At 43.4% G+C, this 27,723-nt stretch overlaps 1 protein-coding gene across 5 annotated transcripts in view; it reads left to right on the top strand.

The window, feature by feature from the left end:
- The first annotated feature begins 15,347 nt into the window (after positions 1–15,347).
- ATP5PF (ATP synthase peripheral stalk subunit F6) overlaps positions 15,348–27,723 on the top strand; it is a 114,881-nt gene continuing 102,505 nt past the window's right edge. For 3 of the 5 annotated variants that reach the window (XM_073617076.1, XM_073617077.1, XM_073617078.1), the window contains exons 1-3: positions 15,348–15,492; positions 16,958–17,147; positions 20,953–21,077. In XM_073617076.1, the coding sequence (XP_073473177.1) occupies positions 16,978–17,147; positions 20,953–21,077 (295 nt within the window). In that variant the 5' untranslated portion in view covers positions 15,348–15,492; positions 16,958–16,977. Of the gene's footprint in view, positions 15,493–16,957; positions 17,148–20,952; positions 21,078–22,883; positions 22,959–23,010; positions 23,117–27,723 lie in introns of those variants that run through there. The other 2 variants (XR_012241790.1, XM_073617079.1) reach the window with 2 other exon arrangements.

Raw genomic sequence — 27,723 nt, 5'->3', positions numbered from 1 at the left:
ACAATTTTTAAAGCAATACTTTGCAGCAGGGCTCATTCCTGCGCTCCAACTATAGCACCTGTGAGGGGTTGCAGTGTTGTGGCAATTTTTCTGCCTCTGTTTAACAGGGGCATGTAATTACAATTTTTGATGCAATACTTTGCAGCAGGGCTCATTCCTGCGCTCCAACTAGAGTATCTGTGAGGGGTTGCAGTGTTTTAGCACCAGTGCCTAAAGCCCAATTTTTCTGCCCCTGTTCAACAGGGACATGTAATTACAATTCTTGATGTAATATTTCACAGCAGGGCCCATTCCAGCGCCCACCAAGAGTAACTGTGAGGACTTACAGTGTTGTGGCACCAGCACCACCACCACCAAAGGCGCAATTTTTCCACCACTGTTCAACAATGGCATGTACTATAGACACCCCCCAGGTATGATATTTAAAGGAATATTTCACTTTTTTTTTCACTTTAACCACTTGACCACTGGGCACTTAAACCCCCTTCCTAACCAGACCAATTTTCAGCTTTCGGTGCTCTCACATTTTGAATGACAATTACTCAGTCATACAATACTGTACCCATATGAAATTTTTGTCCTTTTTTTCACACAAATAGAGCTTTCTTTTGGTGGTATTTAATCACCGTTGGTATTTTTATTTTTTGCGCTATCAAAGAAAAAAGACTGAAAATTCTGTAAAAAAATGAACTTTTCTTTGTTTCTATTATAAAATTTAGCAAATTCGTAAATTTTCTTTGTAAATGTTGGCCATAATTTATACTGCTACATATCTTGGTAAAAATAAGTACAAATTGGTGTATATTATTTGGTCTTTGTGAAAGTTATAGAGTCCAAAAGCTGTGGTGCCAATATCTGAAAATTGATCACACCTGAAGTACTGACGGCCTATCTAATTTCTTGAGACCCTAACATGCCAGAAAAGTACAAATACCCCCCAAATGACCCCTTTTTGGAAAGAAGACATTCCAATGTATTTGGAAAGATGCATGGTGAGTTTTTTGAAGTTGTAATTTTTTCCCACAATTCTTTGCAAAATCAAAATTTTGTTTTCTTTTTTTTTCTCACAAAATTGTCATATTAGCAGGTTATTTCTCACACACAGCATATGCAATATGCATACCACAAATTACACCCCAAAACACATTCTGCTATTACTCCCGAGTATGGCGATACCACATGTGTGAGACTTTTACACAGCTGTTGCAACTTTTTATCTCGCACGGTATTTGCGCAACAATTTTTTAAACGCTTTTTTTTGGGAAAAAAACTGTTTTGTGCTTTAAAAAAAAACAAAACAGTAAAGTTGTCCCAATGTTTTTGCATAATGTGAAAGATGAAGTTACGCCAAGTAAATAGATACCTAACATGTCACCCTTCAAAATTGCACACGCTCGTGGAATGGGGCCAAACCTCACTACTTAAAAATCCCCATAGGCGACGCTTTAAAATTTTTTACTGGTTACATGTTTTGAGTTACAGAGGAGGTCTAGGGCCAAAATTATTGCTCTCGCTCCACTGATTGCAGCGATACCTCACATGTGTGGTTTGAACACCGTTTTCATATGTGGGCGGGACTTATGTGTGCGTTCGCTTCTGCATGCGAGCACATGGACAGGGGCGCTTTAAAAAAATGTTTTTTCTTTTTATTGTTCATTTTATTTTATTTATTTTAGTTTGACACTTTTTTACAAAAAAAAAAAAATGTTTGATCACTTTAATTCCTATTACAAGGGATGTAAACATCCCTTGTAATAGGAATATGGCATGACAGGTCCTCTTTACAGTGAGATATAGAGTCAATAAGACCCCACATCTCACCTCTAGGCTGGGAAGCCTGAAATTAAAAAAAAAGATCCTGGCTTTGATCGTAGCGGTGAGTCGGTAGAAGCACCGGAGGGCGGCGGGAAGGGGGGGACATCCCCTCTCACCTCCCGTAAGAACGATTAAGCAGTGGAACAGCCGCTAAGATCATTCTTATGGTGTAGGGAATCGCCTGCTGAAAAAGCTGATATCTGAATGATGCCTGTAGCTGCACCCATCATTCAGATATCCCCGCACAAAGTCAAGGACGTCATATGACGGCCGGCGGGCGGGAAGTGGTTAAAACGCATTTTTTTTAACACAAAGTTGTCCATTTATACAATATTTATAACACATAGCATGTACACACCAAAAATGACACCCCAAAATAGATTCTCCTACTCCTCCTGAGTACGGCGATATCACATGTGTGAGACTACCAGAGCCTGGCCACATACAGAGGCCGAGTACAGCCGAGCATGGCAGAGCATGGCGGAGCATGGCCGAATATGGCTCAGCATGGCAGGGTATTGCAGGGTATCACCGTGTATGACTGGGTATGGCAGAGTATGGCTGGGTATCACCGAGTATTGCAGAGTATGGCTGGGTATTGCAGAGTATGGCTGGTTATTGCGGAGTATTGCGGAGTATTGTGGGGTATTGCGGAGTATTGCAGGGTATTGCAGAGTAGTGCAGAGTATTGCAGGGTAGTGCAGAGTATTGCAGAGTATTGCACGGTATTGCAGAGTATTGCAGAGTATTGCAGGGTAGTGCAGAGTATTGCAGGGTAGTGCAGAGTAGTGCAGAGTATTGTAGAGTAGTGCAGGGTAGTGCAGGGTAGTGCAGAGTATTGCAGGGTAGTGCAGAGTATTGCAGGGTAGTGCAGAGTATTGCAGAGTATTGCAGAGTATTGCAGGGTATTGCAGAGTAGTGCAGGGCATTGCAGGGTATTAGAGTATGGAGGGATGGCTGAGCATGGACGGATGGATGTGACTGTATTTGTCACTGAGCAGCGCTGTGGGCACTACAGATCCAGCCCACAGCGTTGCTGCCATCCGCTCTCTCCCCCGATCGGTACACAGAGGGGGTAGAGAGGAACCGGCGTCATGACATGACGCCGGTTTGTTTACATGTGATCGCTCCATCATTTGACGGAGCGTTCACATGGTAAACGGCCACGATCAGCGGTCGTCTACCGTGATCCGTACTGCCACGGTCATGGATGTTCTCGGGTGCACGCCCCAGGGGGCGCGCGAGAGCGGGATTCTGGGAGGACGTCCATGGATGCCCTCCCAGAATAAGCTGACCACACTGTAGCCGTCTTTCGGCTATGGCCCGGTCGGCATGTGGTTAAGCATCAGTAAAATCACTGCTCCCAAAAAAACGGCAGTTTTTAAAACTTTTTTTGCATTGATACATGTCCCCTGGGGCAGTAACCGGGCCCCAAACCCTTTTTAGGACAATAACTTGCATATTAGCCTTTAAAATTAGCACTTTTGATTTCAAACGTTCGAGTCCCATAGACTTTAATGGGGTTCTTAAGTTCACGCGAACTTTCGGTCTGTTCGCAGATTCTGGTGCGAACCGAACCGGGGGGTGTTCGGCTCATCCCTACCTACAGGAAAGGCACGAGATGACTTTTATAGGCGGCGGGAGAGGGCCACCCCCCCTCCTGCCGTGATTCGGTGCCCTCTGCCACTTACCGGAGCCATCGGAAGCGGCGGAGGCGATCGGATCCTTCCTTTGGCCTGACATGGAGACGAGTGAGGGGATGATGGCCCCCACCTGTCTCCATATAATTGCAGGGCAGAAGCAACGTCAAAACGTCACTTACGCCCATAGCTCTTAAAGGGCCATTTTTTTTTTCATTTTTTTAACCACTTTGCGCCCGGTCAATAGCATATTGACGTCCGGGAAGTGGTTCTGTTATCCTGACTGGGCATCATATGACGTCCAGCAGGATAACATGCCAGCACGCGCCTGTGGGGGCGTGCAGCGCGGCGATTGCGAGTGCGGTATGTCAGTCTGACATGCCGCATCTCCGATCGTGATAAGAAGCCTCTGTCAGAGGCTTCTTACCACGTGATCAGCTGTGACCAATCACAGCTGATCATTGCGTGAACCAGGAAGTGCCGGTAAACGGCATTCCTCGGTTTGCGCTGACAGGGAGAGCCGATCGGCGGCTCTCCCTGTCAGAGCGGGGGTCTGTGCTGATAATCAGCACATTGATTACATTGATGGGCACTTATTGGTGCCCATCAGTGCTGCATATCAGTGCCGTCTATCAGTGCCTATCGATTCCACATATCAGTGCCCATCAGTGCCACCTTATCAGTGCCAACTCATCAGTGCCGCCTCATTAGTGCCCACCAGTGAAGGGGAAAACAAAATCTATATGACAGAAACTGAGAAAAACTTTTTTTTTTCAAAAATGTTGTTTTTTTTTAGTTTGTTTAGCAAAAAATAAAAATCCCAGAGGTGATCAAATACCACCAAAAGAAAGCTCTATTTGTGGGAAGAAAATGATAAAAATTGTCATTCAAAGTGCGACAATGCTGAAAGCTGAAAATTGTCCTGGGCAGGAAGGAGTGAAAGTGTATGGTATTGTAGTGGTTAAACGACAATTTTTTTTTTTATTGCATTTATGACATTAAATATGAGATCTGAAGTATTTTGACCCCAGATCTCATATTTAAGAGGTCAATAAGTCGGTAATGAGCCAAACACGACTGAGCACCCCATGGAAACTCGACACGTTTCATGGCCTATCAGGAGTTGGGTACAGAAATAAACTGAAAATACAAATGTGTAGATAGAACATATTAACCAATACTATCTACCCATTTGTATTTTCAGTTTATTTCTGTACCCAACTCCTGATAAGCCATGAAACGCGTTGAGTTTCCATGGGGTGCTCAGTCATGTCCGGCACATTACCGACTTATTGGCCCATATATACCTCTATATATTCGGAGTTTATCTAGTATTATGTAATTATCAATGTATATCGTCCCTTGTTTTTAAAGCAGCTCTGTTGCATATGGTGTACCAATGTTATGACCATAATATGTATTTCATTATTGAATTTATCAATGTATTTGCATTTGATTAATAAAACATTTTTATACAAATGATCTATGCAATATCTGTAACAGTGACGCACCTCATATAATGTCCCAATAATTTCCTTTCCTGGTGTGTATATATATATATATATATATATATATATATATATATATATATATATATATATATACACATACACAATAGGGATAGAGGTTCTGTCACTATGGTGTTTGGGAGGTCATAATTCTCTTTTTCTGCAAATGCTTTGTCAAAGCTTGCTGTTCCCACTGCTCCTATACAAGCTGAAGCCTCTTAAGAAGGCTTTTCGGATGGGCGGCAGTGTCTTCTGCCCTCTGAAAAGAAATCTGTGTTGGATTACTTTTCAGAAGGCAGTGTCTACTGGCTCCTCAGGTATGGACGGGAAAAAAAAAGAGAATGCTGGGATGTCCTTGTCTTTTTCTTTTATGCTCTTTACTGGTCCTGGGGGAGCAGTCAGATGTGGAGCTATATCAGGGGTATGTTGCCATGAAGTCACCAGGAAATCTATTTTCTGTGTCATTTCAGTTTCCCGTGTTTTTTAACGCAGAAAAACAAAGGAAAACTGTACATAGTGTGAATTGGCATGTGTGCCCCGTGGTGCCTCCTGTCAAACTTTGCTAAATGAGTTAAAGTGGAACTTTACCTATAACAACGTGATAAACAATAGTGTTCTTTAACAAGAAATATACATTCCACATTAATAATTATGCTACCAAAATTAGTGTGTGCCGTAAATTGTCTCCAGTATTGCTCCTGATCCTTCTTGCTGGAGGCTGCCATATTGCTGAAGCCCAGAGCCCCTGAGCAGCAATAAATCTTTAGGCTGTTAGTAGACTGGCTGATTTTCGGCACAATGCCAAAAATGGAGAACAAATGAGCATGTGCAGAGCAGGGTGAGAGAGTGTATTACTGGATTTTAAATAGTATAGGCTCTTGTTTTTAAAGTTTTACATAGCTAATCCTGCAAAAGTGTGCCAGCCTGAGGAGATCTAATTTAATCTTTTTTTTTTTTTTTGGTTCTTTTCTGACTAAAGTTCCAATTTAAAATTGCTGTGGCAAGTTTGTGCTTTTTGGCTGTCGATTGCACTCGAGCTACCACATTTTGGAGCAATTTGTGTGATTTTTTTAGACACCACATAATGCCAGATACTGTAGAACCCTGCTGCCGTTTTATCATCCTGTGATATGCGAGTTCCTCTTTGGGTGGGATGCAAGCTTTTATAGGGGTCTTAGATGTGGGTTTTTGGCCTTTCCTCCCACAAGCCAGTAGGCGTGTTTTACTTGCTCTCCAGTGGAGGGTTATCCATCCATATCACAGTGGGAGTAAGCATGGAAGCGCAAGTATTTGCATCAATTACTTTAGGTCCTCCCTATAGCAGTTTTTGCTAGATCACATGTGTGTGTGTATATATATATATATATATATATATATATATATATATATATATATATATATATATATATATATATATATATATATATATATATATATATATGATCCAGCTCTTCCGGGGCACACATGTGCGCCACCGGCGACTCGCTCCCACTGTGATCACACACAGCAGGAGCCCAGTCGCAAGTGCTGCTGACTTGATGTCCACCGGCACCCGCCAATCATCGAGCAGAGAGGCAGAACAGCAGTTTGCCTATGTAAACAAGGCAGATCGCCATTTTGACTAAAGGGAAGGCATGGATCCTGTGTCTGCAAAGCAGGAACTAGGATCCATATCTTCCCCTAGTAAAAGCACCTCCCACAGTTTAGGTAAACACTGGCTAGACACATAGTTAACCCTTTGATCGTCCCTGATAATAACCCCTTCCCAGCCAGTGTCATTAGTACAGTGCATATTTTTAGCACTGATCACTGTATTAGTGTCACTGGTTCCCGCAAAGTGTCAGTTAGTGTCAGAATGTCCACTGCAATATCGCAGTCTCGCTAGTAAAATAAATAAATAGAAATATCCCATAGTTTGTTGATGCTATAACTTTTGTGCAAACCAATCAATATATACTTATTGAGATTTTTTTTAACAAAAATATGTAGCTAAACACAGTATCTCACAAAAGTGAGTACACTCCTCACATTTTTGTCCTTACACTTGTATAACTGTGCAACTTTGGTGCTCCCTTAAAATAACTCAACACACAGTCATTAATGTCTACACCACTGGCAAAAAAAAAGGTGAGTACACCCCTAAGTGAAAATGTTCAAACTGGGCCCAATTAGCCATTTTCCCTCCCCGGTGTCATGTGACTCATTAGTGTTACAAGGTCTCAGGTGTGAATGGGTAGCAGGTGTGTTAAATTTGGTGTTATTGCTCTCACTCTCTCATACTGTTCACTGGAAGTTCAACATGGCACCTCATGGCAAAGAACTCTCTGAGGATCTGAAAAAAAAGAATTGTTGTTCTACATAAAGATGGCCTAGGCTATAAGAAGATTGCCAAGACCCTGAAACTGAGCTGCAGCACAGTGGCCAAGACCTTACAGCGGTTTAACAGGACAGGTTCCACTCAGAATAGGCCTCGCCATTGTCGACCAAAGAAGAAGAGTGCACATGATCAGCGTCATATTCAGAGGTTGTCTTTGGGAAATAGGCGTATGAGTGCTGCCAGCATTGCTGGAGAGGTTGAAGGGGTTGGGGGAGGGGGGGGGGTCAGCCTGTCAGTGCTCAGACCATATGCCGCACACTGCATCAAATTGGTCTGCATGGCTGTCGTCCCAGAAGGAAGCCTCTTCTAACCACTTCAGCCCCAGACCATTTGCCTGGCCAAAGACCAGAGGACTTTTTACAATTTGGCACTGTGCTGCTTTAACTGGTAATTGTGCGGTCATGCAATGTTGTACCCAAACGAAATTTGCGTCCTTTTATTCCCACAAATAGAGCTTTCTTTTGATGGTATTGGGTTGCCGCTGCAATTTTTATTTTTTGGGATATAAATGGAAAAAGATGTAAAATTTTGAAAAAAATTGATATTTTCTACTTTTTGTTATAAGAAAAATAAACTCAATTTTAGTCATACATTTAGGCCAAAATGTATTCGGCCACATGTCTTTGGTAAAAAAAATGTCAATAAGCGTATATTTATTGGTTTGCGCAAAAGTTGTAGTGTCTACAAACTATGGTATATTTCTGGAATTTACGCAGCTTTTAGTTTATGACATCTCATTTCTTGAGGTGCTAAAATGGCAGGGCAGTACAACCCCCCCCAAATAACCCCATTTTGGAAAGTAGACACCCCAAGGAAATTGCTGAGAGGCATGTTGAGCCCATTGAATATTTTATTTTTTTGTCCCAAGTGATTGAATAATGACAAAAAAAAAAATTACAAAAAGTTGTCACTAAATGATATATTGCTCACACAGGCCATGGGCCTATGTGGAATTGCAACCCAAAATACATTCAGCTGCTTCTCCTGAGTATGGGGATACCACATGTGTGGGACTTTTTGGGAACCTAGCCGCGACGTATGGGGCCCCGAAAACCAATAACTGCCTTCAGGATTTCTAAGGGCGTAAGTTTTTGATTGTACTCCTCACTACCTATCACAGTTTTGAAGGCCATAAAATGCCCAGATGTCACAACCCCCCCCCCCCAAATGACCCCATTTTGGAAAGTAGACACCCCAAGCTATTTGCTGAGAGGCATGTTGAGTCCATGGAATATTTTATATTTTGACACAAGTTTTGGGAAAGTGACAATTTTTTTTTTTTTGCACAAAGTTGTCACTAAATGATATATTGCTCACACAGGCCATGGGCATATGTGGAATTGCACCCCAAAATACATTTAGCTGCTTCTCCTGAGTCCGGGGATACCACATGTGTGGGACTTTTTGGGAGCCTAGCCACATACGGGGCCCCGAAAACCAATCACCGCCTTCAGGATTTCTAAGAGTGTAAATTTTTTATTTCACTCTTCACTGCCTATCACAGTTTCAGAGGCCATGGAATGCCCAGGTGGCACAAAACCCCCCCAAATGACCCCATTTTGGAAAGTAGACACCCCAAGCTATTTGCTGCTGAGAGGCATGGTGAGTATTTTGCAGCTCTCATTTGTTTTTCAAAATGAAGAAAGACAAGAAAAAAAATAATTTTTTTTTTCTTTTTTCAATTTGCAAAACTTTGTGACAAAAAGTGAGGTCTGCAAAATACTCACTATACCTCTCAGCAAATAGCTTGGGGTGTTTACCTTCCAAAATGGGGTCATTTGGGGGGGGGTGTGCCACCTGGGCATTCCATGGCCTCCGAAACTGTGATAGGCAGTGAAGAGTGAAATCAAAAATTTACGCCCTTAGAAAGCCTGAAGGCGGTGCTTGGTTTTCGGGGTCCCGTACGTGGCTAGGCTCCCAAAAAGCCTCACACATGTGGTATCCCCGTACTCAGGAGAAGCAACAGAATGTATTTTGGGGTGTAATTTCACATATGCCCATGGCATGTTTGAGCAATATATCATTTAGTGACAACTTTGTGCAAAAAAAAAAAAAAGAATTTGTCTTTTTCCCGCAACTTGTGTCACAATATAAAATATTCCATACACTCAACATGCCTCTCAGCAAATAGCTTGGGGTGTCTACTTTCCAAAATGGGGTCATTTGGGGGGGTTTTGAACTGTCCTGGCATTTTATGCACAACATTTAGAAGCTTATGTCTATGTTTATAAGTTTAAGCTTACTGTATGTCACACATCACTTATGTCACACATCTGACACTTTTTGTTTACATGAAAAAATTATTTTTTTTGCAAGAAAATTACTTTGAACCCCCAAACATTATATATTTTTTTTAAAGCAAATGCCCTACAGAATAAAATGGTGGGTGTTTCATTTTTTTTTTTCACACAGTATTTGCGCAGCGATTTTTCAAACGCATTTTTTTGGGAAAAAACACACTTTTTTAAATTTTAATGCACTAAAACACACTATATTGCCCAAATGTTTGATGAAATAAAAAAGATGATCTTAGGCCGAGTACATGCATACCAAACATGACATGCTTTAAAATTGCGCACAAATGTGCAGTGGCGACAAACTAAAAACATTTTTAAAAGCCTTTAAAAGCCTTTACACGTTACCACTTTAGATTTACAGAGGAGGTCTACTGCTAAAATTACTGCCCTCGATCTGACCTTTGCGGTGATACCTCACCTGCATGGTGCAATTGCTGTTTACATTTGATGCCAGACCGACACTTGCGTTCGCCTTAGCGCGAGAGCAGGGGGGGACAGGGGTGCTTTTTTTTTTTTTTTTTTTTCTTTTCTTTATTATTTTTTTTCTTTTTTATCTTATTTTTAAATCGCTCCTTTCATTTTTTTTTTTTATTATTTTTATTGTTATCTCAGGGAATGTAAATATCCCCTATGATAGCAATAGGTAGTGACAGGTACTCTTTTTTGAAAAAATTGGGGTCTATTAGGCCCTAGATCTCTCCTCTGCCCTCAAAGCATCTGACCACACCAAGATCGGTGTGATAAAATGCTTTCCCAATTTCCCAATGGCGCTGTTTACATCTGGCGAAATCTAAGTCATGAAATGCTTGTAGCATCCGGTTTCTTAGGCCATAGAGATGTTTGGAGCCACTCTGGTCTCTGATCAGCTCTATGGTCATCTGGCTGAATCACTGGCTGCATTCTCAGGTTCCCTGTTGAGACAGGAGAGCCAGAGGAAAACACGGAAGACGGTGGGGGGGGGCATTCCCTCCCACTGCTTGTAAAAGCAGTCTAGAGGCTAATTAGCCGCTAGGATTGCTTTTACATGAAAGCCGACCGCTGGCTGAAAAGAATGATACCAAGATGATACCTAAACCTGCAGGCATCATTCTGGTATAACCATTCAAAGTCGTGAATGGCGTACCTGAAGACAAAAAAATGGTTAACAATAAAACACAGTAAACGGTAAAGTATAAAAAATTGCATACCTGAAAAGCAAACATGATAAAACATAATTACAATAAAACATTGCAGAATAGAATACAGTAAAAAAGAGCAGAACAATATAGAGAGAATAGAGAGAGAGAGAACAATAAAACGACAACTATTTTTTTTTTATTGTATATATATTTTTTTTTTTTTTACACTTTTTTTTGTAACTAACTTTTATAACGGTAACCGGTTCCAGGTTCGGGTCTCTCAAAATGCGATAGCATCTTGGGAGACCCTGTGAAAGTGTGCCTAGTCTGTGCAATGCTGTACCCTACGCTAATACTCAACTAGTGCATGGTAGCGTTCAAAACATTCACCAATGCAAAGACCAGGATTGTCAGGACAGGAGGGACAATAATAGCGGGTCTCACGCCTATATCCGCGCTTGCTGCAGACATGACATCTTTTTTGGGGGGGTTCGTTGGGTAGGGGTACTCGGGAGGACATAAAGAAAATGCCTCTCATGCAGCCGACTGCATTTGGTTGGGGATGTGAATGGGGGAAGTACGGACGCTGCAGAAGTGGTGGGTTCCCAATTAGGATTGGCGAATGCTGCAGGAAGGGCATTATGGGCACGACAGGCCTGTTTGTCTTCTTGGTGGCAGCGGGACACTACTTGTGCTTGCCACCTCACCAGCTTGAACTGCACTTATGGGACTCGCCACGTCACCAAGTGTTACTGCAGTGCTGATTTGACTACGACCGGGGTGTACTAGGCCGCTGGCGCTTGCCAGTTCACCAAAACGCTACCAAAAATCCTGTTAGCGATTGCAGGGATCAGGCCTGACTCTGCGAACACTGCAGTTATGCGTTTAGTGTTTTGTAAGTGTCAGTGATCGATCGATACTGCACTTGGATGGGCTGAGCTGGGCCGGGCGGAGGGGCAAAACGCAGGTGCTAGCAGGTATTTGGGCTGATCCCGCTAACACTGCGTTTTTGGGAACCCAAAACTGCTGGGGACACTAGTATAGATCTGATCGGATCAGATATTGATCCGTACAGATACTATACCACTAAGGGAGGTGTACGGTGCGTGCGTGTTAGCGCTACTAGCACTAACCTGACGCTGCCTGGGGATGGTGCTTACCAGTTCACCAAAACGATACCAGAAAAACTGTTAGCGATCGCAGGGATCAGGCCTGACTCTGCGAACGCTGCAGTTATGTGTTTAGTGTTTTGTAAGTGACAGTGATCGATCGATACTGCACTTGGGTGGGCTGGGCTGGGCCGGGCGGAGGGGCAAAACGCAGGTGCTAGCGGGTATCTGGGCTGATCCCACTAACACTGCGTTTTTGGGAACCCTAAACTGCTGGGGACGCTAGTATAGATCTGATCGGATCAGATATTGATCCGTTCAGATACTATACCTCTAAGGGAAGTGTATGGTGCGTGCGTGGGTGTTAGTGGTACTGGCGCTAACCTGACGCTGCCTGGGGCAATGCATATCACCGCGATCAGGGGGCTAAACCTTTATTCGGTAATAAACGGCGGGTGCCCTGACACTATAAAAAATAAACGAACTAACCAACATTTTGCCCTGGTGGTCTAGGGTGGCATACCTGGTGGTCCAGTGTGGTGACCATCCCTGGTGGTCCTGGCGGCATCTTGGTGGTCCTGGGCAGGCTTCCGAGGGCGGGCTGTGCTGATAAACAATCAGCATGGACCCCCCCTGTCAGGAGAGCAGCCGATCAGCTCTCCTCGCCTCCGTCAGACACGAGTGAGGAAAAGCCGATCAACAGCTCTTCCTGTTTACATCGTGATCAGCCGTGATTGGACATGGCTGATCACGTGGTAAAGCGTCTCTGTCAGAGACTCTTTACCTAGATTGGAGTTGCAGTGTGTCAGACTGACACACCACAACAACGATCGCCGTGATGACGTCTGGTCAGGATATCGAAACCACTTTGCCAACGTCATTTTGTTATATGGCGGGCGGGAAGTGGTTAAGAATTAATGGCCCCCACATGTCTGCTAAAGAACAGCGCGTTTTGACTGTGGCACGGGAACACGTGCAGTAATGCATGTATTTCAGACTTGCGAACCTAGAAAACTGTAAAAAAAAGCACACAGGAGGGCTCAAACTTCTAGTGCATTACCACAAGATTTATGAACACAATAAACAAAGAGAGGAAACATAAACAGTGGGGAAAATAATTATATGATCCCCTGCAGATTTTGTAAATTTGCCCACTTACAAAGAAATGAAGGGTCTATAATTTTTATCATAGATGTATTTTAAATGACAGAGACAGAATATTAACCAAAAATTCAGAAAAAACACACGATACAAATGTTATAAATTGAGTTGCAGTGAGTAAAATAAGTATTTGACCCCCAAGCAAAACATGACTTAGTACTTGCTGGAGAAACCCTTGTTGGCAAGCACAGAGATAAGACCTTTCTTGTAGTTGGTGAGTAGGTTTGCTCACATCTCAGGAGAGATTTTGGACCACTCTTCTTTACAGATCTCTCAAATCCTTAAGGTTTCTTGGCTGTCGCTTGACAACTCAAAGTTTTAGCTCCCTCCATAATTTTTTTTATAGAATTAAGGTCTGGAGACTTTCTAGGATACTCCATGACCTTAATGTGCTTCTTCTTGAGCCACTCCTTTGTTGCCTTGGCAGTATGTTTTTGGTCATTGTCATGCTGGAAGACCCATTCGCAACCCAACTTCAGTGTTCTGGCTGAGGGAAGAAGGTTCTCATTCAAGATTTTACAATACATGGCCCCGTCCATTGGCCTCACAATGCAGCAAAGTCGGCCTGTACCTTTAGCAGAGAAACAGCCCCAAAGCATAATGTTTCCACCTCCGTCCTTGACTGTAGGGATGGTGTTCTTAGGGTCATAATCAACATTTTTCTTCCTCCAAACGAGCCCTCCTCCTCAGGAAAAACAAAGACTTGGGGGGCGCACCCTAAAAATGCATTACAATAAAGATGGTGCAGCTATAAGACTATACATACAGAACAGAAGATTACAGAGCACACATTCAAAAATGACATTTAAATCCTGCACGGCTAGTTAAAACACCTGAACATATTCAGCAAATAAGCAAAAATATGGGAATTTGGTCACACTATATGGCCATATGGTGTTTAATCCCACTACTGCGTCAAGGTACCCCATTAATAGTGGGTCCTACACTAATCATAGAATGAAAGATCCCACTTCTCAACCATGGGAGGAATACACTCCTCTTTATGGTAGAACTAAGAGGACTCCTCCTATAACACAGGTGGACACTAATTAGGGGTAATGTCGGGGGGATGGGTGCCCCAGCCCAAGGGATCTGGTCAGGACTCATACAATAGACAAAGACTTGAGGGGCACACCCTAAAAATTCCTCAGGAAGGCACATGTACAGTCATGCCAATGAACATCTAAATGATTCAGAGAAGGATTGGGAGAATGTGCTGTGGTCAGATGAGACCAAAATTGAGCTCTTTGGCATTAACTCGACTTGCCGTGTTTGGAGGTTGCAAAATGCTGACTATGACCCTAACAACACCATCCCTACAGTCAAGGACGGAGGTGGAAACATTATGCTTTGGGGCTGTTTCTCTGCTAAATGTACAGGCTGACTTTGCTGCATTGAAGAGCCAATGGACAGGGCCATGTATCTTGGAGGAGAACCTTCTTCCCTCATCCAGAACACAGAAGATGGGTCATGGATGGGTCTTCCAGCATGACAATGATCCAAAACATACCGCCAAGGCAACAAAGGAGTGGCTCAAGAAGAAGCACATTATCTCATATCGAAAATGAAAGAGATTACCAAAGGAACGGAAATTCAGGTAAGACAGAATAAAAATTCGGAAATGATGTAATGTGTTGTATTTTCGGACGACAACTGTAGCGATTAAATGAAAATCGTATGATCTAGTATTGTACGAGAACATTTTTTGTGCTTGTCCCTTCGGATAATTTCTCATTAAATTGTCCTGATCGTCTCACAAAGGCTGTGTGCTAACGATCAGATTATCGCACAATCGCTTTGAAAACTGTATTTTTCGTATTATTTTCTGATGGTGTTTAATAAATGGTGTATCATTTGATTCTACTACTAACTGCAGCGCCCTGTTTGTATTTTTCCATATATGTAAGTAAGGATGAGCTCCGGCGCACATCCCACGTGCGGAGCCCGCCAGGAAGTCGGCACTGCACAGCGCTAATCACAAGCAGTGAGACATTGTCCCGATGTGCGGCTGCAGAGATCGGGAAATGTCTCACCGCCTGTGATTTAAGCGCAGCGCAGTGCTGACTTCCTGGCGGGCTCTGCACATGGGCTGTGCGAACACGCCGGAGCTCATCCGTACATGTGAGTGGACTCTTCTCTGATCTGTCAGGGAAGCTGCAGGAGTTTTTAGATCTTGTTCTGCTCTTTGATATTCCGCACTGGAACTGCTCTATACATGGACACTGCTAGCGCTGTGTATACTTCTGTGTATTGCTTGTTCACTGGCTATATTGTTTTACTATGAAGGTTGTATGAGGTGTACTTTCTACTCTCCTCAGACGTGCCTAGCGGTCACATGACAGACCAGCTGACACTCCCCGTCATATTGGGCAGCGCTCTGGTTTGCGTGCCCTGCGTCTGACGTCATCAGCGTGCTGCAGGAGGTGATAGGACAGCAAGGTGACCGATCTTCTGCGTCCCGGGAGAGGTGAGTGGAGGATTGCAGCCGTGCAGTGTACCCCTCTTCTCTGTATTGTCCCGGGTGTACAATGGAAGGCTTATGTGTGTCATCAGTCACTGACTTCCTACAACATGGAGCTGCTCTTAGTTCTGTAGGGGGAGACAATGCTGGCCTTATATCTCCTTTATTATACCTCATTATATAGTGTGCGCAATGTCTTATTTAGTGCATGACACCCCCCCTTCAATGTTCCTCTCTTTTGATAGAGTGCCTCCTCTGCGCATGACCCCCTCGCGGCCCCCCCCCTCTGCGCACGACCCCCTCGCGGCCCCCCCCCCCCTCTGCGCACGACCCCCTCGCGGCCCCCCCCCCTCTGCGCACGACCCCCTCGCGCCCCCCCCCCCCTCTGCGCACGACCCCCTCGCGGCCCCCCCCCCCTCTGCGCACGACCCCCTCGCCCATAGGGCTGTGTAGAGCTTCCAATCAGGTCCACCTGAAAAACTGCCAGGCGGACCTGATCGGAATGCCTATGTGAAAGGAGCCTGTGGCTTAGCAGAATAAGTTAAAGCTGTGTATGGCTGCTGATGTTGCGATAATGATGAGGAGCTGCAGCCTCCAAAACATGAAAGGTCTGATTCTGTTGGAGGTGTCCCCATAAAGGATTATGGGGGTTGGGGCATTCCACATAAAACCTATATCTACCATGACCAGTTTACATTATTTAGAACATTAATTAAACCCTAACTTTATGTTTGCATCCAGCTTTGCTTTGGGAATCCCTCCATTTATCAAGTTCCATTTATCAATAGGTGAAAATTGATCGGTAAATTGATAAATATATATTAGGGGTCGACCAAATATCGGCGGCCAATATTCACTTTTTTTTTTTTTGAAGAAGAAGAATTTGTATCGGTCATAAACTTACTGATATTGCTTCAAGGGGTTTTACCGGTGTAAAGTATGCAGCTGCAGGTATCACGCCGGTTCCATTCTTTAGAGTTGACGGTCAGATTCCTTGTAGCCCCGAGCAACCAGCCGGCATGGAAACGGCTTTGCTCGGATCTGGTAACCCGGAAGCGGTCATGACATTACTTTCGGATTACTGGCATCCTAAAGGCACCAGTTTTAAAAAATAGAAAGCATTCAAAAATGCTGATCTTGGTGTTTTGAATATGTTCAAGTGCAGAGGAGGAGTTTGGGGTCTTATAGACCCCAGATCCCTCCATAAAGAGTACCTGTCACTGCTAATTACTGTGACAGTAATAAAGGTGATACCATTTTTTTTTTTAAAGGACAGTGTTAAAAAAAAAAAAAAAAAAAACCTAAAATCTACAGAATATTGTCCTGAAAGGCAGATGAAAAATCGGTATCAGCCCTAAAATATGATATTGGTCAACCCCCTAATATATATATCATGTGGACATCTTGGAGGTCACTTACTCAGTAGAGCTTATGTAACATGTTTCCCTTCTTACGGCTCTTCTGTTTCTAGGTAAATCATTTTGTGAAATCATGGTTCTTCAACACCTCTTCCGCCTGTCCTCTGTCTTCCGCTCTACAATCTCTGTTCATCTGCGAAGAAACATCGGACTGACGGCCATAGCTTTCAACAAGGCTAAGGAGCTCGACCCCATTCAGAAACTCTTTGTGGATAAGATCAGGGATTATAGGACAAAGAGCCAGTAAGTACTGTCCCAGGAATTCAGTAAACTTTTGTGGCAATTCTTTCTTATGAATCAGCACCCATCACTGTAATTACTAATAGTGGTCGTAGTGTTCTCTCTCATCTCCCTTAGCGGCAGCCATCTAGGAAAAAATACATGCAGTCTCTCCAGCTACCACTGTGAATGTGTGTTCACTCAGGTCTATTCATTCCTAGTATCCGGACACTGAGGAGACTTCTTTCTGCAAAGGTTGTGCAGTGTTGGTAAGGGCCACACAGTGAAGCTCTCAGAAGTGGGTGATGATTAATATTTTGTTAGATGGTTGCCACTTATAACTGGGGGGGGGGGGGGGCATTTGGAGAAAGAAATTCACATAAAAAGTCATCTTTTTAAAATCTCCTTTGTTTAATTTGCTAAAATTAATTTGTGTTTTTAAAGAGGAAGTAAACTCTGCACTTCGTATTGTGCTTTTCATGTCATATAATATGTATCATTATTTAAAATTACTGCCCAGTCTAATGTCTCCAAAAACACTTGTTACTTACTGTATTTAATAGTTTTTATTAAAATCTTCTTTGGGGATTAGGCTGCACCATCTTGGGTATTGTTTTCTGAGTCCCCTATGGATGTAATTTCCGCCCTTCCTTGTTTTCCCTTGCTGAAATCTCGCACATGCGCGAGCATGTGTTACCGAGCCTCTTTCTCGGTCGACGTTCCTACTGCAAGAAAGCTGGGAATAACTGCCCAGTCTCACGTGTTTTCAAAGTGATGCCGCTGACAGTGTAACTCTCAGACATGACACGATGTTGGAGGGGGAACGTCACACAGAATGTACCGTGAATTGGACAGCGCATGCGCCGGTGATGTAAACAAACATTGCGGGAAAAAATATAAGAAACAGAAACAAGTAAGGAAACTTTTACAGGCAGTGATCAGTAGCTTTATTAATAAGGACTAAAATGAGCTGAAGTTTGGATAGAGGGTTTACAACCACTTTAATAGTGTGTGTGGATTTATCTTCTGGTTTTCTTCTAAAATTGTTCATTCATCAAATTAATAAATGTAAGTATTACTTTGCCAATTTCACAAGAATAAGTAATTCCAGACCATTTAGCAATTTAATGTCTAATTGTTATATGAATTGCAGTTTTTTTTTTTTTTTTTTTTTTTTTAACAAGACATTATTTTATCACCATTTTAAGTTACTTTTTTCTGCTCTTCTCAATAGACACCTCACTAAAATTCTCAATTATTGGCAGCCTGAAGATAGTGGTGTTTTTAGTCTCCTGCAGACCTGTCAGTGCGTCTGTGTGACTGTACATCCCATATGGACAAGCAGATACACTGACGGGAAGAATCAATGAACTACCACAGTTGCCCACAGTGCTGTGGTAGTTCATTGAGAACTACAAGCCGACATCCGCAAAGGATGCCTTGACTTGTAGTTCATTAATACACTGAGCTCTGTGTATGAATGATGTGGCCATGTGGGCGGAGCCCCGCATGTCCATGCTGATTTAAAAAACTGACAGATAATACAGGGAACTTTACCCCATACTGCTGTCTCCGGGGGGAGGGGGGGGGGGTGGGGGAGGAATCGGGCAGTGGCTGCAGCATTGGGAACGTGTTACATGTTCCACCCTAAAATTAGATGGAACATGTAACATGTTGCAAAGGGCGAACTTATCCTTTAATCTCTGCCTCGTTGGGAGCTCAGTGCTGGGTTTTCTATAGAGGGGTCCTGGTTTTACCCATACTTACCGGTTGCTTCAACCAAATGTCACAGATACTCTATTAACACTTGTGCGATGACAGACATCGCATTTGAGTCGCACCGCATTGCTCTGCAGATCACATGCGATGTCTGTGCCATGGGGATTGAGCCATACAATCTGTATGGCTGAAATCGCATTTGCACCAAAATGATGCATAGTTACATAGTAGGTGAGGTTGAAAAAAGACACAAGTCCATCAAGTCCAACCTATGTGTGTGATTATGTGTCAGTATTTCATTACATATCCCTGTATGTTGTGGTCATTCAGGTGATTATCTAGTAGTTTCTTGAAGCTTTCAATGCTCCCCGCTGAGACCACTGCCTGTGGAAGGGAATTCCACATCCTTGCCGCTCTTACAGTAAAGAACCCTCTACGTAGTTTAAGGTTAAACCTCTTTTCTTCTAATTGTAATGAGTGGCCACGAGTCTTATTAAACTCTCTTCTGCGAAAAAGTTTTATCCCTATTGTGGGGTCACCAGTACAGTATTTGTAAATTGAAATCATATCCCCTCTCAAGCGTCTCTTCTCCAGAGAGAATAAGTTCAGTGCTCGCAACCTTTCCTCATAACTAATATCCTCCAGACCCTTTATTAGCTTTGTTGCCCTTCCTTGTACTCGCTCCATTTCCAGTACATCCTTCCTGAGGACTGGTGCCCAGAACTGGACAGCATACTCCAGGTGCGGCCGGACCAGAGTCTTGTAGAGCGGGAGAATTATCGTTTTATCTCTGGAGTTGATCCCCCTTTTAATGCATGCCAATATTCTGTTTGCTTTATTAGCAGCAGCTTGGCATTGCATGCCATTGCTGAGCCTATCATCTACTAGGACCCCCAGGTCCTTTTCCATCCTAGATTCCCCCAGAGGTTCTCCCCCGTGTATAGATTGCATACACTGGGGGATGCAGGACCCTTTTTTTGGTCCTCACTGGAATCGGATCGCAAGGGTGTTCACACCTATACGATCTGATTCCTGCACCATTTGACAGTTTGCACTGTGATCTGTGAACTGATCTGAGGGTGTCATTAACTATACATTGACACCCCCAGCGGTTTGCAGATCTCATTGTGAACCAGTGTGCGATTCAGGTGCGATGCGAGAACCAGCACTGAATCGCAAGGTTCCCTGCATCGCACCAGTGGGGACTGGGGATTATGAAGTGGTTTTTAAGTCCTTTTACCATCTAGGCTCACATAGGCTTTAGCTTGTAAACGCTTGCATGAAAAGCAGTGTGTACAACAAGCATTTACAGGCAGCTGCGATGAAGCTAGTAAAGCACCTTTTGGTTGTAGATTGGGGATATTAACAGACAACTCAGACCAATACCTATCATTGGGGTTGATTTACTAAAGCTGGAGAGTGCAAAATCTGGTGCATGGTAGCCAATCAGCTTCTAACTCCAGCTTGTTCAATTAAGCTTTGACAAAAGAAGCTGGAAGCTGATTGGTTTCTTTGCAGAGCTGCACCAGATTTTGCTTTCTCCAGTTCTAGTAAATGAGCCCTATTTTGAGGACAGTCACATAGGTTGAAAAAAGACCATCTAGTTCAACCAAAAAAAAAAAATTATACAATCCCTTATACTCGCCATCATATACCCACAGTTGATCCTGAGGAAGGCGAAAAACCCCAGCAAAGCAAGATCCAATTTGCTCCAGCAGGGAAAAAAATTCCTTCCAGATCCCCCAAGAGGCAATCTGATTTTCCCTGGATCAACTTTACCTATATATGTTAGTATCCAGTTATCTTATGTAGATTTAGGAAATAATCCAGGTCTTTTTCTTAAAGCAATCTACTGAGCTACACAGAACCACCTCTGGAGGGAGTCTATTCCACATCCAGCCACTATCCAGTTTATTCGTAGCAGAGTGCAGTGATCCAAATTTCACTTTACAGTGCACAGAGCTATGAAAGATCTATTCTCCTAGATCACTGGAGGTCACCATATGCTACTTTTCTTTACCTTATTGTCGATTTGCCTTGGGATCCAGATTGTAAATTGTAAAAGTAATATACCTATTGAGTTAATCAAATCTGTAATGTTTTGTTAAAGGGCAAGTGGAGGCACAGTTGATGCTGGCCCTGAATATCAGAAGGACCTTACCGAAGACATCAACAAACTGCAGAGGTTATATGGTGGAGGAGACCTGGAGAAGTTCCCAGAATTCAGGTTTGAAGGTCAGTAACGTATGTGCTGTCATTCATTATCTACCGATTTATTGATCCTTTGGGTGTGCATGAGGTAGAACATTGGCATCATACAAGAATAATATTCTCAATAAGCATACAAGAATAATATTCTCAATAAGCCTCTTCCCTGACAGAGTAATACTAACCCTGGTTTTATCGGTAGATATTAGCCCTGAGGTTAATAAAATGTAGTAGAACCCCCCACTGTCTTTACATATAGACCATTCATTTGTATCCCATTGTCGATCTTTATTGGATTTGCTTTCAAGAAACAAATTCTTAATTTTCTGGTGGATTCAACACTGGATGGGTGTTTTTATATCTCAGGATTTCTGCCAGCAGTAACTAAGGTTCTGATTAAAAGGGTGGTTTACTCTCTGTCAATTTTTTTTTTTTTTTCTAATTCATTTTTATTATAGTGAATGCATCCCCGTTCTGCCTGTTTCTGGAGTGATCGCAGGTGGCCGGCGGACATAGAATCCGCTGGTTTGGCTCCCCCACTCGCAAATGGGTACGCGCGCACCCACAAATCACTGTGTACGCGCCCGACGTACAATGACGGTTATTCACGGGTGGTCCCTAACTAGTTAAAGTACATAAGAAAAGACCACAAATGATTAGGGGTGCACCTAATGGGTTTTTTGGTGCGTAAACCGATACCGAAAATGAAAAATACACTAGGCTGAAAATGACTGTTTTAAAAAAATATTTTTATACAGGAGATGGTCAGAGACTGTAGACGTGGTGCAGGAGATGGTCAGAGACTGCAGACGTGGTACAGGAGATCAATGTAGCCTCACCAGGTTCCTTTAAATGCAGCCTGCCAGTGCCACATATTTGCAGCCTGCCTGTGCCTCACCAGTGCCTAGCAGCCTACCAGTGCCCATCATGCAGCCTGCATTAGTATGTCAGACAGGATCAGGACACGGCAGTGTTAGCAAGGCAAAGCCAAGAACAGTACTCTATGGAGGAAAGCTGTCAGCACACCGCGTTAAGGAGCAGCTTGTCGGTATGATCAGCCGGAGGAGCCTTATCAGTGTGTAGCACCCTGGGGGTTAAGTGTGCAGGACTTGTTGTTTGACATGCTGTTAGAAACGGTGAGCCCGCTCGATGAAGCAAGCGGGCTCACTGTTTCTAACAGCTGTCAAACAAGTCCTACACTCTTCACCCCCGCGGTGCTGCACACTGATAATGCTTCTTCTGTTGATTATACCGACAAGCTGCTCCTTAACACGGTGTGCTGACAGCTTTTCTCCATAGATAGCACTGTTTTGCTTTCAGCCAGCTCGTCAGGGAGGGAGGAGAGGACTGGGCGGGGACACTACAGAACGACACCCCCGTACTGGGCGGCACCAGGGGCGGGGCCCTGCCCTATTTTTGGCGCCGCTATCGGCATGATTTCCTTTTCAGCGTTTTGACAAAAAGGCCATTTTCGGCCGCAATTTCGGTGCATCCCTACAAATGATGCCTGCCATGTTGCTTTCGTGACAGGTCACTTTAATCAGAACCCGTTCTATAAAATGAAATAGCTCGTGACATTGCACACCTTTCCATCTGATAGTGCTAGATGCCTGGCTGTCATTTTGACCACCTGGCTTTAATACTTTGAGCCGCTGACTCAGAGCCAGCGTGAAAAAGGGACATCTGAACTTTTCTTTGACTTTCCCGATCTAGCTAATTGTTCCAGGTCTGCAGTTTGGTTGTAGCTTTGGAGGATGAAGCAAACAGGTTTCTTATGACAACTAGGCAACTAGCATTTTAATGTTGGGAATTGTCTTTTTCTGCAATTTCTAGACTGCGTTGAGGATCCTTCAAAGCAAAAAATTGTCACCATATATAGAGCTTTGGTCCAGATTTCATCTACTTGATGTAATCTTAATTTCCCTTGTTTAATTTCCTTTTTTTTGTTTCTGTCATTTAGAACCAAAACTTGATGAAGTTCCGAAGTAAATTTTCCTTTATCCCTGAATACGGATGTCACCGGCCTCATGTGTTCCTAGTAAATTAATAAACCATTTTGGTGATGATTTTCAGAGTGTCTGCTTATCTGTTTCCTCTGACAGGTGTTAGTTCATATATTACTCCAAATGCATCTTTGACTTAGGGAGCACCTAACAAAAAATAAACAGAAATATTGACACCTGTAATTGATTGCAAATACTGCGTCTTCTATAGTTCCTCCCCTGCAGCAGACAGTTTTTGGGCACAACGATCTCTGATTTTAGTGGGGTGAGCAGGCTCCCTGCAGTACTTGTTGGGTTTATTGCACTGCAGAGAAGGGCCCTTGCTCTCCGTGGAAGCAGAGGTGTCTTTTGCAGAGGCCAAGTATGCAAATAAGGAATACCTGTATGTCTAACACCCTTATCTGAATAGTTGATTTAGATTAGTCGCCTATTAAATTGTGCATTTTCCATTTTGTTATTTTTCAAAAATGCATTGCAGTGCCTGAAGAGAAGGGTTGTGTTTTTGTTTGTTTTGTTTTGTTTTTTTTTTTAATTGAATCGTACAGCAAGGGAAAAAAGTATTTGATCCCCTGCTGATTTTGTACGTTTGCCCACTGACAAAGTAATGATCAGTCTATAATTTTAATGGTAGGTTTATTTTAACAGTGAGACACAAAATAACAACAAAAGAATTTTAAAAAAAGTTGTTAACTGATTTGCATATTAATGAGTGAAATAAGTATTTGACCCCTTTGAAAAACTTGGTGGCAAATCCTAATAGGCAATCACAGAGGGCAGTTGGCCACCAGGTTTGCACACATCTCAGGAGGGATTTTGTCCCATTCCTCTTTGCAGATCCTCTCCCAAGTCATTAAGGTTTTGAGGCTGACGTTTGGTAACTCGAATCTTCATCTCCCTCCACATATTTTCTATGAGATTTAGGTCTGGAGACTGGCTAGACCACTCCAGGACCCTAATGTGCTTCTTATTGAGCCACTTCTTTGTTGCCTTGGCCATGTGTTTTGGGTCATTATTGTGCTGGAATATCCATCCACGGCCCATTTTCAATGCCCTGGCTGAGGGAAGGAGGTTCTCACCAGAGATTTGACAGTACGTGGCTCTGTCCATCTGTCCCTTTGATGCAGTGAAGAGTTGTCCTGTCCCCTAAGCTGAAAAACACCCCTGAAGCATATTGTTTCCACCTCCAAGTTTGACGTTTGGGATAGTGTTCTTGGGGTCATGTGCATCATTCCTCCTCCTCCAAACGGCGAGTTGGGTTGATACCAAAGAGCTCGATTTTGGTCTCATCTGACCACAACACTTTCAGCCAGTTCTCCTCTGAATCATTTAGATGTTTATTAGCAAACTTCAGGCGGGCCCGTATATGTGCTTTCTTGAGCAGAGAGACCTTGTGGGCATTGCAGGATCCAGTCCTTCATGGCGTAGTGTGTTACAAATTGTTTTCTTGGTGACTATGGTTCCAGCTGCATATCACCCACTCTTCTAACCACTTGAAGACAAAGCCCTTTCTGACACTTTTTGTTTACATGAAAAAGATTTTTTTTTTTTTGCAAGATAATTAGGGTTGTCCCGATACCACTTTTTTAGGACCGAGTACAAGTACCGATACTTTTTTTCAAGTACTCGCCGATACCGATTACCGATACTTTTTTTTTAATGTCACGTGACAGTGTTTTTTTTTTTTTTAACAGTGTTTTCTTTTTTTGGGGGGGGGGGGGGGGGTGAACGGTGTATGTGTGTGTGTGTGTGTGTTTTTTTATTTATTTTTTTTTACAATAATATTTTTTTTATTCTTTATATGGTTTTTGTTTTTTTTGTTTTTTTTAATCAGCCCTGTTGGGGGGCTTTGGTGAGATATCGGGTCTTAACAGACCTCTGATATCTTCCCCTTGAGACAGAGAAAGAGACAGAGGATAGAGATTCCCCAGTCCCTTTCTCTGCAGCCTCAGCTGCACTGAGAATGAATGGAGAGAAGACAGCGGCTCCTCCATTCATAAACTGAGACATCGTAATCACAGGAGATTACAATGTTTCAGTTATGTGAATGGACAGAGTCAGCTGACTCTGTCCATTCACACAGCGGAGAGAGACAGCAGAACGGAGGGGACAGAGAAGGAGAGGGGAACGGAGTGGGAGAACGGAGAGGCACAGGGAAGGAGAGAGGAACGGAGGGGGACAGCGGAGAGACACAGGGAAGGAGAGAGGAACGGAGGGGGACAGCGGAGAGACACAGGGAAGGAAAGAGGAACGGAGGGGGACAGCGTAGAGACACAGCAGAACGGAGGGGACAGCGGAGAGACACAGGAAAGGAGAGAGGAACGGAGGGGGGCATCGGAGGGGGACAGAGGAACGGAGGGGGCATGGAGAAGGATGCAGTGACATACAGCGGTGACCGATCACCGCTGTATGTCACTAAAGCTGCTGAAAGCCGGCGGGGGGGGGGGGGAAATCTTGTAACTCCCCCACGCGCCGATCACAGCTGACTTACAGGTATCAGGGGAAGCATCGGGAGCATTTGCCCGAGTACAAGTACTTGGGCAAATGCTCGGTATCGGTACCGATACTATTATCGGTATCGGGACAACCCTAAAGATAATTACTTTGAGCCCCCAAATATTATATATTTTTTTTAAAGCAAAGGCCCTACAGATTAAATCAGTGGGTGTTGCAATTATTTTTTTTATTCACACAGCATTTCCGCAGCGATTTTTCTAATGCAATTTTTTTGGAAAAAACACTTTTTTTAATTATAATGCACCAAAACACGCTATATTGCCCAAATGTTTGATGAAATAAAAAAGATGATCTTAAGCCGAGTACATGGATACCAAAAACGACATGCTTTAAAATTGCGCACAAACGTGCAGCGGCAACAAACTGCATACATTTTTTAAAAGCCTTGACAGGTTACCATTTTAGATTTACAGAGGCGGTCTATTGCTAAAATGACTGCCCTCGATCTGACCTTCGCGGTGATACCTCACATGCATGGTGCAATTGCTGTTTACATATGTCACCAGACCGACGCTTGCATGTGCGTGGGCACGGGGGGGACAGGGGTGCTTTTTTTTACATTTTTTTTATTTATTTATTTTTTTTGCTTTTTTATTAGATTTTTCCTTTTTATCATTTTTATTGTTATCTCAGGGAATGTAAATATCCCCTATGATAGCAATAGGTAGTGACAGGTACTTTTTTTTTTTTTTAAAAATGGGGTCCATTAGACCCTAGATCTCTCCTCTGCCCCCAAAGCATCTGACCACACCAAGATCGGTGTGATAAAATGCTTTGCTAATTTCCCAATGGCAATGATTATATCCGGCGAAACAAAACCTTGCCACCACCCTCATTTATAGCTGGCTATCGCTGTAAGAGGCATTGGAAGGCCACAAACAGATATCAACAACCTGGGGAATGCCTAGGAAAAACTCCAAGCCTACTTACCACCAGCTCGCAGACAACCAATTGACCCGTCTAACAGTATGCATTTAAAAACGGGTTCAGTCCGCATGCATTTGCAAACGCATGCATAAGCCACAGAACCACGTCACGGCACCCTGTAATCTGTGGTCCTAACACTAAAATGTGGGTGTCCCCACAGTGGAGGCACATAAATTCTAATGGATAAGTGAGGGCAGGTGGACTGAAGGGAGCCCACCCCTTCTTAAAGGTACAGGTTCCCTGTTAGGACGGGAGAGCCCGAGAAAACCATGAAAGACGGTGTGGGGGGGGGGGGGGGAGACGTTCCCTCCCACTGCTTGTAAAAGCAGTCTAGAGGCTAAATAAATAAAATAAATAATTAGCCGCTAGGATTGCTTTAACATGAAAGCCGACCGCTGGTTGAAAAGAATGATACCAAGATGATACCTAAACCTGCAGGCATCATTCTGGTATAACCACTCAAAGTCCAGCAACATACCAGTACGTTGCTGGTCCTTATTGGGCATACATTGTAATGTTCTTTTTTTCATGCTGCCTGTGGGCTGAACGAAAAAAAAAGATTGATCGGTGGGTATGCCCACCATTAGAATACTGCCCTTCATCCACCCATTTCTAATGATGGGCATACATGCACCATTTTTTTTTTTTTTTTTTTTTAACTGTGGTGGTGAAATCACCTCCTACAGCGCTGGAGCCGCTGATTTACGTATCGTGGGAGCAAACGCTGTTGCTGTCAAGATAAATAAATCAGTGCTGCAGCTGAATGGCGTACCTGCTAAGCAAATGATGGTTAACAATAAAACAAAGTAACATTACAGTATAACAGTAAGACTTACCATACCTGCAAAGCAAATACAAGAAAACATTTTTTAACACAATCTGTGCCTAAAAAATATATGCCGAAGCATGGGGGCAATCCACCCCTAATGTTAGGGGCAAGTAGCCCCTCCCCCCCTTCCCCCATGCTTCGGCATATATGCTCTTCTTTTTTTTTTTTTTAACTGTGATGGTGAAATCACCTTCTACAGCGCTGGAGTCGCTGATTTACGCATCGTGGGAGCAAACGCTGTTAATGGTGACCGGCCTTTTTCCACACTGTAAAATGGCATCACTAGGACACACAGAAAACAATTCTATGTGTCCTATGTCCTAATGAAATGCAGCCTGGAGCTGCACTGCGGTAATCAGCGATAAAATGTAGACAAATTGCATTTTATCGCAGTACATTC

Source organism: Aquarana catesbeiana, linkage group LG02, assembly GCF_042186555.1.
Source record: "Aquarana catesbeiana isolate 2022-GZ linkage group LG02, ASM4218655v1, whole genome shotgun sequence".
Taxonomy (NCBI): Eukaryota; Metazoa; Chordata; class Amphibia; order Anura; family Ranidae; genus Aquarana; species Aquarana catesbeiana.
Note: the sequence above shows the minus strand (reverse complement) of the source record. Positions and strands in the feature narration are given on the sequence as shown.